Source organism: Ipomoea nil, unplaced genomic scaffold (genome assembly GCF_001879475.1).
Source record: "Ipomoea nil cultivar Tokyo-kokei standard unplaced genomic scaffold, Asagao_1.1 scaffold0418, whole genome shotgun sequence".
Taxonomy (NCBI): domain Eukaryota; kingdom Viridiplantae; phylum Streptophyta; class Magnoliopsida; order Solanales; family Convolvulaceae; genus Ipomoea; species Ipomoea nil.
The window spans coordinates 1,890,562-1,905,512 of record NW_017616846.1 but is presented as its reverse complement, the minus strand read 5'-3'; the positions used below and the strand labels follow the sequence as shown (position 1 = coordinate 1,905,512).

The window sequence follows — 14,951 nt, the reverse complement described above, 5'->3', positions numbered from 1 at the left end:
CATGAATGAATGAGGATATAATTGTTCAAAAATTGAATTGAAACTGCCAATGATCTTGTGGTTTAATGGCATGAAGTAGCTTTCCCAAATGGGATGTATGAGTTTGAGCTCCAATAGGGTAGTATTGACTCTTTACGCTTTTGTCACAACAACTTTCCCTCTAACACCACAATTCTTGCATACACGACAACCCTCCATATTCTGAAGTTATGTAATAAAAATTCTCTAATTCCTAACAAAACTAATTTAAGAAGAAAAAAAAAGGTTGAATAACTAAGAAAGAATAAGGCAATGAATTGCATTCTTGTTCTGCACGTTTAATAGAGAGCTACTCATTCCAACTAGAGCTGGCAATACGGCCGGCGGGCAGATTGAAGAGACAGCGCCGACTGGCGTTGAGAGGCGCGTCGGCGATTTCGACAGTCGTGACTTGTGAGGTGAGGGAGAAAGATTCGTCAACTGGAAGAGAAATAGCCGAAGGGATTTCAATTTTGGGATCTGACAAATTGTGAACATATTCATATTTTTTAATAGGGCCATATTGGCGGCGCGAGTCAGTCCGCGAGGCCCTCAAAATCCAAACCTCTTCCTATTATATAAGGAAAGGAACGGCGGTTTTAATAACTACGGAGTAATAAATAAAAATTACTCCGTATTAGAAAAAGCGTCCAACTACTACATTTTACACAAAAAAATAATTAAACCTCTAAACTTTAGAAAAGTCTAATTAGACTCTCAAGCATGTTATCATCTTTGTGCAATTAATCTAAAGTCTAATTAGACTCTCAAGCATGTTATCTTTGTGCAATTAAATCCACCAACCGATTACCAACTTGTTATAGGCGGTCATTCTTATTTTAACGAATCTCTAGCCACAACCACTTCTAGTCGACTTCGCCAGAGAAGGCGACCATTTCGTCGATTTTTCCGGTAAAATTCTTCCAGAACAAGATAGATAGGAAATAAATGAGGTCAATGACACAAAATGACAGTTAAAGGTGTAATTTTTACGGGTAATATATTGGTTACCGGTAAATTTGACTTATTTGTTACATGTATTACACAGGTATGAAGAACTAGCTCACAGGGTTGATGAAGCATTGGGTTTCCCAGGACTGACTCTAGATCACCCTGCATCCACAGAATTCTGGACATCCCCATGAGTGCTTGCTGCTACTTTACGAGTAAAGCGCTTACTAGACTGGACTCAACTTCTGGTTAGTACTACGACTGCTCTGCTCTGCTCTGCTCACATGGTTTGGGTTGGGGAGCGTACACGACAACTCGATGGCACTCACTCACGTTGAGTTTTTGAGAGGATCAGAGTTGCTAATCCACTGGGCATAAACCAAAAGATGGATCCAAATTAAATGAGCTAGTTAATCTAATTCAGATCCTCAATCCAAATAACAAGTCTGGAAGAATCACAGTCATAGTGAGAATGGGTACCGAGAACATGAATGTATCACCAGTTAATGAATAGAAGTTGGTGAGTATGGATTCAAGAAATTCCAGAAGAAAATAAGCAATAAATTGTGGAGCAAGTTACTGGCTTCTCCATAAAGGGAGCACCAGGAGGGTCCTGGTTTACTGGTTTAGCCACTGGTGTATCTCTGATGAAGTGTGTTTTCTTTTTGAAGAGTGGGTGGGCATTTTAGAGATCCTTGTGCAATCAACATAAAGAAATGGTGGAATTTTCATCCCCAATCTTCTCTTGTGTCGTGCCCACTTTATGAAATCTAGATAAAAATTAAACTATGAATACTAAAGCAGTAACCAGTACCACTACTGAATACTGATGTTACCTAATCATAGCATTACCAAACCACAGTTGATTTATATATTCGAAAAAAAAAAAAAAAAAAAAAAAAACAAAATAGTTGTCAAAATCTAAATCAATGATTCTCCTCCAATTCAACAAGCACAAAAGTAAGTTTGTGGTTCAAAAGTATTTATGTATCTCAGTGTCTTTCACCTTGGCCTCCGGACGGTGGGATTCCTGTGACAGTAATAATTAAGAGGGATGTCATTCACCTTGGAATGTTGGTGCAAGGAAGGTCTAGGAAAATATTGAAGAGAAACTAACCCATACCCATATGGGGAGTAGAAATAATGTGGTACGCTAAGATGAGCAACATAAGGATTGAATCGCCTTGGACGATACTGCTTCATTCCTGGAATATTCTTCCTTTTGGGCATAACCTACAATAGTTTTAAACAATAACGATAAATTACTAAAGCAAACAAAGGTATGACACAAAGTCTAAATGATCTTAGGAATGCTTACTAGCTCCTATGCTGCAACTGCTTAATCATCACAGTACTAAGTCTAAATGAGTTAAGTGTGCCCATTCTGGAATTATCCATGAGAGTTTCCCAATTAGATTTCCTTTTATGTTGTTTACCATTTAAGTTACTACTGTGCCCCACTGCGCATGTTGATTGGGAGGGGGTAAGATTCCAATAGAAATAAAATTACCTTCAGTTGACGTCCATGCAGTTCAGATTCATTCAGCTGGAGAGCCAACTGAACAGATCCTTCTTCAAGAAATTCCACATAAGCAAAACCCTTAGGTTGGCCAAATTTATCACACAGGATAGTCACTCGATTCACAGTACCACAGTCTTGGAAATGCTGCTGAACTTCTTCCACAGTGCATTCATAATCAACCTGCCAGGTGATGTTTAGTGAAAATCAAAATAGGAAATTATATGTGATAAAAGAAAGTTAATCATGGGAATTTGAATTGGCATCTTATGCTCCAACTCTCAGAAATAAAGGACTTCTCTGATTAATGTATCATCTCATATTTTATTGGTCATTTATGGCTTGGGAGCCACAAATCTCAATCCTAAGCAACCTCTTGAATTGATAGCACATCAATATATGTTCGATGGTATCATTCACAGCCCAATTTACAGGTAAACAAGAATAAAAATCATTACAATAGCAATTTTCAAAGCATCTATTGTTTCATGTTGAAGTGGACTAGACAACCCTTTGGAAATCTTAATAGTCATATCAACAGCTATTATCTCAATTTTCAAACTTGAGTCATGATTCATCACAGTTTTTTCTCCATTTTTTCCCTTACCCCTTTGGACTAATGTCTTGCAGCCATGTATATGTAAAGACCACTGATGTGGGCAACTAAAGTAAGAATAATACAACTAAGCCAAAGGCAATAAGCACACCTCACCAGGCTAAAAAAGCTAGTAAATCTGAGACACCCACGCCCACTGGCTTTTTGCAGCAGAGAGACTTGGCAGAAATTGCATTGCCAATGAAGATGCTCTTCCCAAGGGAGAGATTTTCATAGCTTTCATATATTATATGTCATAGGTCTCCCTTGTGTTTTCTTTACTTTCCTCTCTTTTTTTTTTTTTTAATCTTACTTTGAATACTTTTCTTTTTCTTATTTTTCCCCATCCCTACAGGCATTTTTTTGGGGGACCAAAATCAGTCTTTTCACTCATTTGTATTTAGTTTTTTCTCTCCTTTTTCTTTTTCACTTTTTTCACAACTTTTACGAGCATGCTATTGACTCTCTCCCATCATCACATAATTAAGGCAACAATTCCAGGTGCTATTCAGTATAAGATGACCCTGCCATCATAGTGAGATTTGTCAAAACAAGACCCAAAAGAATGACCAAGTCAAACCAAAGAAAACGTAACAATTACGAGCAATGACTACAACACCTATTGGCAACTGCAAATTGAAAGAACACAGGTTTTGTGTAAACTGACCAGAATAAGCAATTGATACCTCGTTGCATAAACACACACAATGAAAAAAATAATAATAATTTTTGCAATTCAAACATGCCACAAAAAGAAAATCATACTCTTAATTGTTGTGGCAGCTTGTTACTTATAAGTGGTTTCATGTACTCTAGCTATCTAATCCATATTGTCAATGTTAACTCTGGAACTATGATGTCACAAACTTCTTATAATTGGTAATTCCTAATAAGCTTAAGTTTACTACTAATATCATTAACAAGTATTGCTTATGCATGTGGAAGGAGAAGAAAAGACCAAAAATCAACTGGATTAACAACACTTTCATTAACATTCTGTAAGTGTTCAGAAGAGAACTTGATTTCCAACATTTTTGTTCATCATGGCTCCAAAAATATTTCATTCCATTTAGAATTAAAGTTAGAGAAAATGTTAGAGAAAGGAAACATAAATTACCTACAATTAAACCAAGAAACCAGAAAAGTAATTACCAAAATCCATTAACCTAAATAACAACACAACTAGGTAGTGGCATAGAGAAACACTTATTCAGCATTAGTGTTATGAATTTTGTAAGCAAACCTATTCTTATGTTAAGCTTTTGGAGTGAAAGGTAATAAATAAATAAAAATTAGAAGATTGGGTAATGAAAACTCTAGTAGAAGATTACAAAGTGAATAAATGATACTCTCCATACAAAATAAATAAATAAATAAAATAAAAATTAGTGTTCATTCTAAACATTGTTGAAATGAACTGATTTATGCTTACATTGCCAACATAGATAGATCGTGAATCAACATCTTCCATACCATCCACTGTAGATGCTGCCTTTGCAGGGTCTGTGAAAGTAAATACGATAGCCAAAGTAGTTAATTATCATACATAAAAATAAAAGAGAGAGAGAGAGAGAGAGAGAGAGAAACAAAACAAAACCAAAAAAAAAAAAAAACAAGGAAAACAAAAAAAACAAAAAACTAAGTGCATAAATTCAAAAATATAAGTTTGAATTCCATAAAGCAAAATCCATGAATAGATTTTATCTAAACCTTTCTAAAGGAAAATGTGTTGGTAGCAATCAACTAACGAGACAAACAAGGCAATCTAAAAGAGAAAAAGAAACAAAAACAAGAAGAAAAAAATCATTTGATGCAGTGTAATTTTTTTTTATAATATATCTAAAGTTTAAAAAATCATAGAACATTTGCAGCCATTTGAACATCTCTAGATACTCATATATTAGTAAACCACAGAGAAGCTATTACTTTCAATCAATGACATTTTGTTATATTGTTACTAAAAGAATACTAGTAATTCCAGATTATATTCTAAGATGATCCACACCTAATAAGAGTTCAAATCTTTGGACAGTCATATATTAATACTTGATGCATTTTGGATTAACTATATCTTTAGATTTTATTTTTCTGATATTCCACAGATTCGCAATGAAAGTCCATATATAAATGAGAAATTAGAAGCAGTCATGCATTCAATTCATGAAGAAATGAAGAAATGAAGAAATGAAGAATAAGAAAGTCAAAATAGACGTCGGAATTTTGAGAGTAAAACCTTGTGCAGCACCCATCTGATTCTCAACTTTAGCTTGCATCTCGCGCAGAGCTTCAGCTTCTTCCTCCATCTCCTGTAACCGCCTTTTCAGCTTATCCAATTCCTACAAACACCGAACTCCTCACAGTGAATTAAGGATGATAGATGTGTATTAGTGTATATATAATTATATACCTATTATAAATGGAAAAAAAACAGAAGACGATACAGATAGGAGGAAGAGGACCTTAGCGTTGGCGGTGGCGGAGCTAGCTTCTGCTCCTTGAAGCTTCACCTCTTCTTCCGATGGGATCTCCGTACCGCAGACCTCGTACTCTTCTCCTTCCATCTATGTCTCTCTCCCTCGCGCAGTGCCGCTCTCGTCTTCACTCTCGAATTTCAAAGAGTAAAATCTGACTTTGTGGATCCATTTATGTCAAGGAGGAGTATAATAAATAAGGGAACCAAACGGCGCCGTTGTAAGGCAAGTTTAAAAGTTCGAATATGGAGGTCAATCTTAGCCGGAAACGCATAAGTTGAAAATTTTTAGAATTAGGGCTAAGAAATGTTTAACTTGGGTTGAAACAGATAAGCTCAATGACCTGAATGTACTAGCCCAAAATATAATAAGTTAGTCCAATAGCCCAAACTACTTGGTTATTAATTTATATGAAAATGAAAATTCATCTTCAGTATTTTTAATTAAATTTGTAAATAAATTTTTAATAATACATTAATATATTTATTAATTACAAATTACAGTATTTTATCACAATAAATAATGAAAAAATCCCTTACAAAGTATTATAATTATTACGGAGTACTAATTATAGTGTAATTATATTAATTATTTATAGTTGAAATTTGAAAATTAATGTTTATATTGATTGAATTTGAAAATTAATGTTTATATTGATTGAACAGAGTATTTATTAGTGTAAATGTATTAGGTCACCTTCATTAAAGGCATTTACAGTGACTTCTAGAACCCTACTTGATAGTTCACCTTCATTAAAGGCCTTTACAGTGGCTTCTAGAACTATACTTGATAAAGTATATATGGTGGTCCGTATGCTAACGTGTGACTGCTGTGACTGTGACGTGTGAAGCTTGAGCTCGGGAACTAACGACTGTGGGTCGGTAAGCTCCGGTCAAGCCAAGAGTCCTCTCCATCATAAATGCGAATATTTATAGAGGGGGAGGGGACAAAATCCGGAGTCCTGACATGTCGGCCGCGTGGCCGACATGCACTTGCGGGCACCCTGCCCGAGGGGCATCCGCACGTGGCGTAAGTCTTCTGTCACTACTCCTAGTGACCCGTTCCCGAGTTAGCGATCGGGAAAGGGCCCCCGGTCAGGTACGAAGCGCGGCCGCGTGCTGGAAGGGTCCTGATCGATAGCACTTAGGGTCCTACGTACCCCCTGGGTACGGCCAGTATAAGACTACCACTACTAAAACACTATAAATTGTTTTTCATATAAAAATACTGATCTTGAAGTACTATTAGAAAAACAAAACAAAACTCTCAATCAAATTAAGCTGTTATACTGTTGTATCAAACCCAACAATCTTAACTTACAAGCAATGCCTGACAGCTATATAAATGCGACTATTAAAAAAACAAAACAAAGGAAGAAAAAACTTGGTGTAATAAGTTAGAACTAGCCAAAAGTTAGTTCCAATAACAAGTGGCTTTTACGACTTGGGTATCAGTCTAGAGTTGAGACTTGGGCATCAACATCAGATGGTTTACTATCAGGCACAGACAAGGTAGGATCCTCTTCTGTGTACTGAGGCATCCTTTCTAAAAGTTCTTGACAGTCGAGAGAAGTTACCATCACAGAGACATTACTCCTCCCTCTCCAGCATCCAATTGCAACTGTTGATGCATCCACTTGAGGATCTTCCAGACCATCTGCAAAAGATAGAGCAACTTTAGAACAAGAACTCATACCACTATTATCCTTAATAAAGACTGTTGGCCATTGTGTCATGCACCTTTGTTTAAAATCACCACACAGCAACCTAGCAATAGATTTGAAGCCTTCTCTCCAAGGTTGGCGTCAACAAAGTTGGCAAATTTAATGCTTTTCTGCTCCAATAGATGCTTGAAGTCAACAGGAGATGCATATAAAATTTGTTTGGTTATATGGGGCAGTATCAATGGCAACCCTTCAGATGATATTCGGAATAAACATGGTGCAGATGTACCATCTTTTGATGTTTGCCGTTCCTAATAAAATTTAACAAACATCCAAACAATGCTGTTACAAAAATGGCATGAGCAAACAAATTTATTTGGATTCTTTAATCTTTAATGACAAATAGATAAATTAATTTTGTAACAGCAAAGCAAAAGCTAATAAAGAGTCTAGGATGAACAACTTACAAACATCTTCAGTCCAACAGAGGCTATCTTAAGCTGCTGTCCACCTAAAAAATTGAGTTCAAGAACCTTCTTCACAGACTTCGATATGTAGTAGATTCTCTTCACATGGTTAATATCACTATTTCTTGTAATAAGATGACCATTAAATGGGAAGGATTCTTTGATGCCGTAGAAATCCTTAACCTTACCCACAACTGTTTCCTCCTTGTAAAAGATAACAGGGTCAACCCCTCTCCACCTGCCTTGAATTTGTAACTTCCTTTTCCCTCTAACCATCTCTGGATTAGTACTTGTATTGTTAGAGGGCTCAATGTCCTCTGTGTCATTTTCTTCAGGAGTTATACTAGACTCTGGATTAGTACTTATATTGTTAGAAGCCTCAATGTCCTCTGTTTCATTTTCTTCAGGAGCTATACTAGACTCTGTATCAACAGCAGTGTCATCCATCTCATGATCAAGTGCATCAGTACCCCTAGTCAATTCAGGAAGAACAGCTGAAATGTCTGTTGGCTTAGCTTGCACAGGAACAGTATCTTCTTTGACCTCAGTTGTTAACTTCTCTGCTTGAATATCATTATTGGAATGCAACTTGCTAGGCAGATTAACAGGCTTTTTAGGAAGAGCTGCAAATGTAAAAACTCATTAGTATGTAATGTAATTAAACTGGCATTGAAAAATACAATAGAACATGAAAATAATCAAAATCCCTAAGTGCTATGAATATTGAAAAGTCAGTACCAACCACGTATATATATGGTATTACCTGGCAATGGAGAAAGCTTGTGAAAGACAGCAATAAAGAACGCTCCAGTGTTCTGATCATGAGGCACTATCCTCATACAACGTTCTAAAGGTAATGTTGAGACTTCCTCCTCCAGGATGTTGGCGGAAGTTATGGGTTCTTCCACCACTGGAACCCCATTTTTAGAATCTCCATTAACACCATCATCAATGAGAATACTGGTGGAATCATCACCATTTTCAGATGTATCCACATGGGTCTTGCCAGAAGGAAACATTCCAGGTACAAGCGCAGCTCTGCGTGATTTAGGAACATCTCTGAAAGAAGCTAACCACACTCCTTTATCTCGAACCTGCAATTACATATGAACGATTATCGCATGAGAATCTACAGTTCCAAGGTTTATGGGCATATTGCAGAGAGTTGTGTTTGGTAATACATTGCACATCAATTAAATTGTCCAGCTCATGAATATTCCCTGTCCCCTACCCAGGCAGATTTTGAAAAACTTCCACTGCCTACCTTTCCACTGAATGCTGACTGGCAACTTCTAGCAAACTATCTAGAAACTATGGCTTGTATATTCCATGAACCCACTACGGCACTACTAGACACATCAGAAGACCTTAGGAAAAATAAGCCGTTTTGCCAACAATTATAGCCATGGCTGTAGCACCTCTGGCTCCTAGATGCCCCAGCAACTAATGTGAATTCTATCAATGATAAATCCTGATGTAAACTTCAAAAAGAATGTGTAATCCTCTATAGTAATTTTTCTGTTAACTTCACAAAATGATGAAATAGAGAAAGTCCTCAAATTGAGTTCCAGGTGGGGTTCTAGATTCTAGAATGTTCTCTCTCTGCACACACATGTACGTTCTTAATCCTAAATGTTTCTTTTATTCTATTGCTCTCTTATTATGTGCATATCGTATGTCTGTTCTTAAACCTTTTTCGTATGTCTTGCTTTTCTCTCTTATTCTGAAGGATATCAGATTTGAGACCTACATCCTTTAGTTTTCAGTTACTAGCTTTGTAGCAACAAAACCTACAACTCTCCAGTCATCCTTTATATTTGAATCCCTCTTTATTCAAAGCTATTGTAGAGCACCAAAATTCCAAATAGGTAGAAAATACATATCAAATTATAAGATCACATGGATCACTGTTTCAATGTTTCCTCAATGCAGAATCAAAAGACAAATGCAATGCAATAAACAAAATGTATGTTGCCCACTTGCCCGCACCTTCCATCTTTTAAGACCTGGCCTTCGAATAAGCTGAGGAATTTCAGCTGATACATCAAGAAGTTCAACAGACTCCCCACACCTACGGAGAACCTGGGGAAGAGAAGACATTTGTAATGTTGAATTGCATTCATTATTGTCATACTGGTGAAATCTGGCATAGGATACAAAACATAAACATATGCAACTAAAAATTGAAAAACAGCAAATAGTAAGCAAAAGTTAACTTCCAAGACATAAGAACACAACTATGACTGTTACACTTTAACTGGAAAAAGAAAAATCAATGATCAAAATTTGATTAAGATGGATTATCATCTGGTTGAAGGGAAATACTCCAAACACCAAAAATATTCACGACAACATGAAGGAATCAATATCTTCTACCTCTACTGTCATCATCTTAACTCCAGTCCGTAACTCCGTAAGACAGCAATATGCCAAGGATTACCCATGAATAAATTTCTCATGGTAGTAATAGTGAGCATTTCTTCTAAAACCATGAAAACTAAAGCTATAGCATGCAATACATATTTCCATATGATATTAAAATTATTTGGAGTATTTATGCATTACCTCAGCAACCACAGCCTCATTCTCAATGGGATTCATTGAGCAGGTTGAATAAACCATCCGTCCCCCAACTTTAAGCAAAGACATCCCTGTAATGTGTGCATAAACAATCATATATTCAGTTAAGACAAGGATAACAGAAAGACATTTAATCTAGTGTAGTCCATCTATATAGTTAGATGACACAGCAACTTATCCCACCACCCCTCACCTACCCCAAAAAATAAAGAAAGAAAGAAAGAAAGAAAGGAAAATCAAATAAGCCAATCAGGAAATATCAAACAAACATCAGCAAATAGCACTATGATGGAGAAGGCTAAACAGGAACAACAAACACTAATTAAAATGAAAGGATTCAGAGCATGAAGCAACCAAGCAGGTCATTCAAAGAAGTGGCCAGATTATTCAAGGGGTGGAGTGACCTCAGAAGCTACTGATCAAATTAATTATGCTGAAAGAACTGCATGAAATATACACACTGATGAGTAATGACAAGGCTCTATCTCTAGTAGAAGGCATGCCCAATTGCCCATCTTTCCACTGCAAGCTATTTATTTGAATAGCGAACAAATTAGGAAACTGGGAAAAGAGAGTGAAGAATTGAAATAAATTACAGAGCTATGTAAATCTCTTGAATCTGATGATAAAATGGCTAGATAATTTACTCATAGGTACAGATTCAAGTTGGCAAGAAGGTAGTACTAAAGAGAATGTTCAAAAGAACAGTAGGTCAGGGACAAAGCAGCAACAAGAAATGAGGAGACATGAAAGTGGTAGAGAAAAATGAATAAAAGAACAAACAGAAAAAGAAACAGGGAAATAACAAGAAAGGGAAAGACAAGTGTTTTGTGCTTCAAAAGAAGATTTGGTTTATAAGCTGGTTGAAGTAGTGCCAAATAATTAAGAGGTCTGGGGTGGTACCGTGTTAGCTGGTATATTTTCTCTTTACTTTCACTTATGACTTATCTAGGCATACTTTTACAAATTACAAGGTAAATCTAAGAGATAGTCTGCAATTCTGCCTGTATAAGTTGTAGAAGTGAATAAAACAAATCTTATCAACTAAAAACCATAAGATCAGCAGCAAAAGGGACCTCGCATAGCTATCTGAACTTGTAGGCCATGGAGACCATTGCCATTTCCTCCATTCCTGAAAGGAAAAATAGATGACATGGTATTACATTATTCGAACTGGAACTCGTAAGAAAGACTGCAAGACTGAGTAATTAATTACCATTTCCTCCAAATATCAGGTGCCTTGCGTAGTGTACCATCACCACTGCATGGAACATCACATAAGACACGATCATATAGAAGCTGTGTGAAATCAGGATCCTCCACATTTCGTATCTCAGAACCCTTTGCATGGTGCCTATTTAAATGGCAGCCAGGAAAGTGTTGAGCTTCATGATTTGTGACTATCAGGTTGGCAGTGCACATCCTCTTTGTTTGATGGATAAGAAGGTTACATCTTTGCACATCAACATCATTTGCTATCACCTGTAAAATCATTATTAACATAAATACAAATAAGCAGAATGATACTCAGAAATCCAAGCAAGAGATAAGATATCTAAAATGAAGAATAAAGTTGCAGAATAGCCATTTCTTTTTGGTTTATACTTTATAGGGCATGGGAACTGGAGAGAGTACAAAGAAAGGAGACAAACCATTCCGCTAGGTAATGACCCAGGTTCCACTGAGTGATATATCATCTCTAGTAATTGAAATGTTTTCGAACCAGGAGCTGCACACACTGAAATTAAAGGAATAGTAACATTCATTGGCAGGCAGCTATTCATTTTTAGGATGGAACAATTTCATGAAAAAAGAATCTGGATGAGAAAAATTAACACATTGAAAATAGTTGTCGATGACTGAAAAACAAACTTACTGTCAAGAACAAAATGATCTGGATTTACATCCAAGAACAGTGGAGGAACCTGAATGAAAGATGAAATAAATTAAAAGTCAACTTCAGCAAATTAAATGGGTAAGGCAAGCAAAGTATACACCTCAATTTGAAGAATTAGTCATTTAGTCCAGATGAATGGTGTAGCTATATTCAAACTAAATAACATACTGGCATAGCCATGCTCCAAAATAAATAGTCATAAAGTTCACCCACCATGCTGACAGCCTCCTGCCTTGTAATGTTGCCAATTTCATTCTGCAGTTTCAAGAACTCGTGAAACCTGAATATGTTTTAAAACCATGGTTTAAGTGACTTTTAATAATCTACATACACGAGTATTATATACAATTATACAAATAAAGAAAAAATTGCATCAGTCACCTCTCCAGTGTTTGGTTTTTTCGCAACTGGTTCCGAGAAAAATTGGATTGCCAAGCAAGGTTCTCAGGATACCAAGGCAGCGGTCTGATTGCCTCCACTTCACTCCCATCTGTAATCTGTACCAAAAAAGTTGAATTTATTACCAAATAAATGGGCTGCTATCTATCAGTCTTGCATTTGCTGGCAATTGTAAAAAATTGATCAACCTCCGCCTGCAGGGACTTCACAAAATCATTCTCTAACTTTGATCTGATATCCATATAGATCTGGCTACTGCAACATGGTATGGACAAAAACAAAATGATTAAATAGCAACAAGATTGGATATATTTGACATTCAAGAGTTGTCTTGATTTTGACAGCAAGATAAAATCCTTTTGCAAAGCATTATGCTATAATTAATAAGGTTCCGATTTAGTACTTACAAGTTTCAAAACAGGATTTTGAAAAGATAAAAATTATGCTATAAATGCAAATCCAGTAGATGCCATCCTATCACTAAGATTCTTAATATATAAGTTCAATCAATAATTTACTGAGTACAAGGTTTAGTCGTTAGAAGTGAATATGTGTATATTTAAACACTAAATTACCAGATGTATATTGTAAAATTGAGATATAACATATCCATTCAAGGGAATTTCTAATTATTCCAAGAAGCAGCATACTTTGAGAAATAACAGTGTACAATAAGTAGGTTAAATCTTGTGCAACACTCACAGGTAAAACTCTTTTTTTCTTTTAAATGTATATCCTCTGTTCGAGCAATCACAACAACTATATGTATATGTTACAAAGCACACCGAGTGAGTTCCGATAAAAGCAGAGATAGACAGACCTGGAATTGATTCGAAATGCAGCAGGCAATGGACTCCGGAGATATTCATTGAACCTGTCCCACTCTTCCGGCGGAACTATTCCTTGTTCCTACCATTCAGCAACCGCATCACATCACATTACATTCTAACTTCACAGTGTACAAACACAGACACATCCATGGAAATCAGCAAGCATGCTAAGTGTTAGCACTAAGCAACTATATACCTTGTAATACTCATCAAAAGCGGGGTTCTGAGTGGCGAAAGGCTCCCAAGCAGGGTTGCGGTTCCTGTTGTCGTTCTCGCCGGCGTCGGCGGTGGTGGAGTTGTCCGACGGCTGTTGAGCATCGAATTTGCTTCGTTTCCATACGTTGTCTCTGCTTTGTCGGAAATGCTTCCTCTGAGTGCGAGACCTCCCCCTGCCTCCCATTTTCGTCCGCTGTAGAAACTCCCCTCCACGACGCAGAAAGGAAGAGAAGGTTGCGGGAAGATGTTTGAGGTTTAAGACCGCTTTTTTCTTTTTGGACTTTAACGTGCAAAAAAAAGTAAATAACTGAAATTGCTCAAGGCCCTCTTTATCTAGGCCCAATTATTATTCCACCGCAAATTATGCTGTGGACTCGTGCCCACAATATCCACAATATATTGTGGGCACGAGTCCAAAACGACGTCGTTTTCAGAGAAAATACGGTCTTTCAGTTAAAAAAAATGATTTTGTCTCGTCGTTAACAGCATTACTCGCTTGTGATATTATGAATGTACAGTTATGGAATTATAAATGTACAGTTATGGAATTATGAATGTAAGTTATGGAATTATGAACACAGAGCTCTAAAATTGTGAACATATAGTGATAAAATTATGAACATAGAGCTCTAAAATTGTGAACATAGAGCTTCGAAAATTATGAATTATGAATTTATAGTTACGGAATTATGAATGTACAGTTATGCAATTATGAATGTACAGTTATGGAATTATGAACACAGAGCTCTGACATTATGAACATATAGTAATAAAATTATAAACATATGCTCATATAACAAAGTGGTCTGAAATTTTTTAAAAAATGATGGAAGATAACAGTGCCACTAACGGCACCGTTACCGTGTCCACAATGCATGTTGGACACAGGTCCATAGCATATCGATTGTTATTCCACTCTATTTATTTGGATTTATATTTATAAGACAAATTTTTTTGTGGACCATATATAAAATGGAAAGGTAGAAGTGTCAAATATGCTCATCTATTATTGTAAAGTGCTCAATTCTCACCACGAACTAAATTAAAATCTAATCACACTTACCAACTAAATTTGTTCGATTGGCTTTTTTTTTTTGCAGGTTGCTAACCGGTTACATATTCAATTATTAAAAATAAATAAATAAAATGAATTTTAGCCACCGGACAGCCACGACTGTCAAACATGAGGTCCAAATCTGGACCTCATGTTTGACAGTCGGACAGCCGGACAGCCACGGCTGTTTGTGAAATACGCAGCCACCGGCTGTCCTCGCCGGACAGCCGGCGGCTGAAATTCCTTTTTTTTTTTTTTTGTATTATTTTTTTATTTTTATTTTTTAATAAG

At 36.4% G+C, this 14,951-nt stretch overlaps 2 protein-coding genes across 2 annotated transcripts; both read right to left on the bottom strand.

The window, feature by feature from the left end:
* Positions 1-1,793: 1,793 nt before the first annotated feature.
* On the bottom strand, positions 1,794-5,725 carry LOC109172657 (polyadenylate-binding protein 3-like). Its single transcript, XM_019321863.1, has 6 exons — positions 5,543-5,725; positions 5,317-5,419; positions 4,516-4,586; positions 2,480-2,671; positions 2,093-2,202; positions 1,794-1,999 (listed from the first exon to the last, which is right to left on the bottom strand). The coding sequence occupies exons 1-6, from the start codon at positions 5,642-5,644 to the stop codon at positions 1,972-1,974; spliced, it is 606 nt and encodes a 201-aa protein (XP_019177408.1). The 5' UTR covers positions 5,645-5,725; the 3' UTR covers positions 1,794-1,971.
* Positions 5,726-6,796: 1,071 nt separating this feature from the next.
* Positions 6,797-13,878, bottom strand: LOC109172654 (tRNA (cytosine(34)-C(5))-methyltransferase-like). Its single transcript, XM_019321856.1, has 15 exons — positions 13,587-13,878; positions 13,381-13,469; positions 12,749-12,815; positions 12,543-12,658; positions 12,375-12,441; positions 12,141-12,189; positions 11,917-12,002; positions 11,481-11,746; positions 11,341-11,396; positions 10,250-10,335; positions 9,674-9,766; positions 8,448-8,778; positions 7,685-8,307; positions 7,294-7,528; positions 6,797-7,210 (listed from the first exon to the last, which is right to left on the bottom strand). Exons 1-15 carry the CDS (start codon positions 13,788-13,790, stop codon positions 7,005-7,007), a joined length of 2,574 nt encoding a protein of 857 aa, XP_019177401.1. The 5' UTR covers positions 13,791-13,878; the 3' UTR covers positions 6,797-7,004.
* Between the last annotated feature and the right edge of the window lie 1,073 nt (positions 13,879-14,951).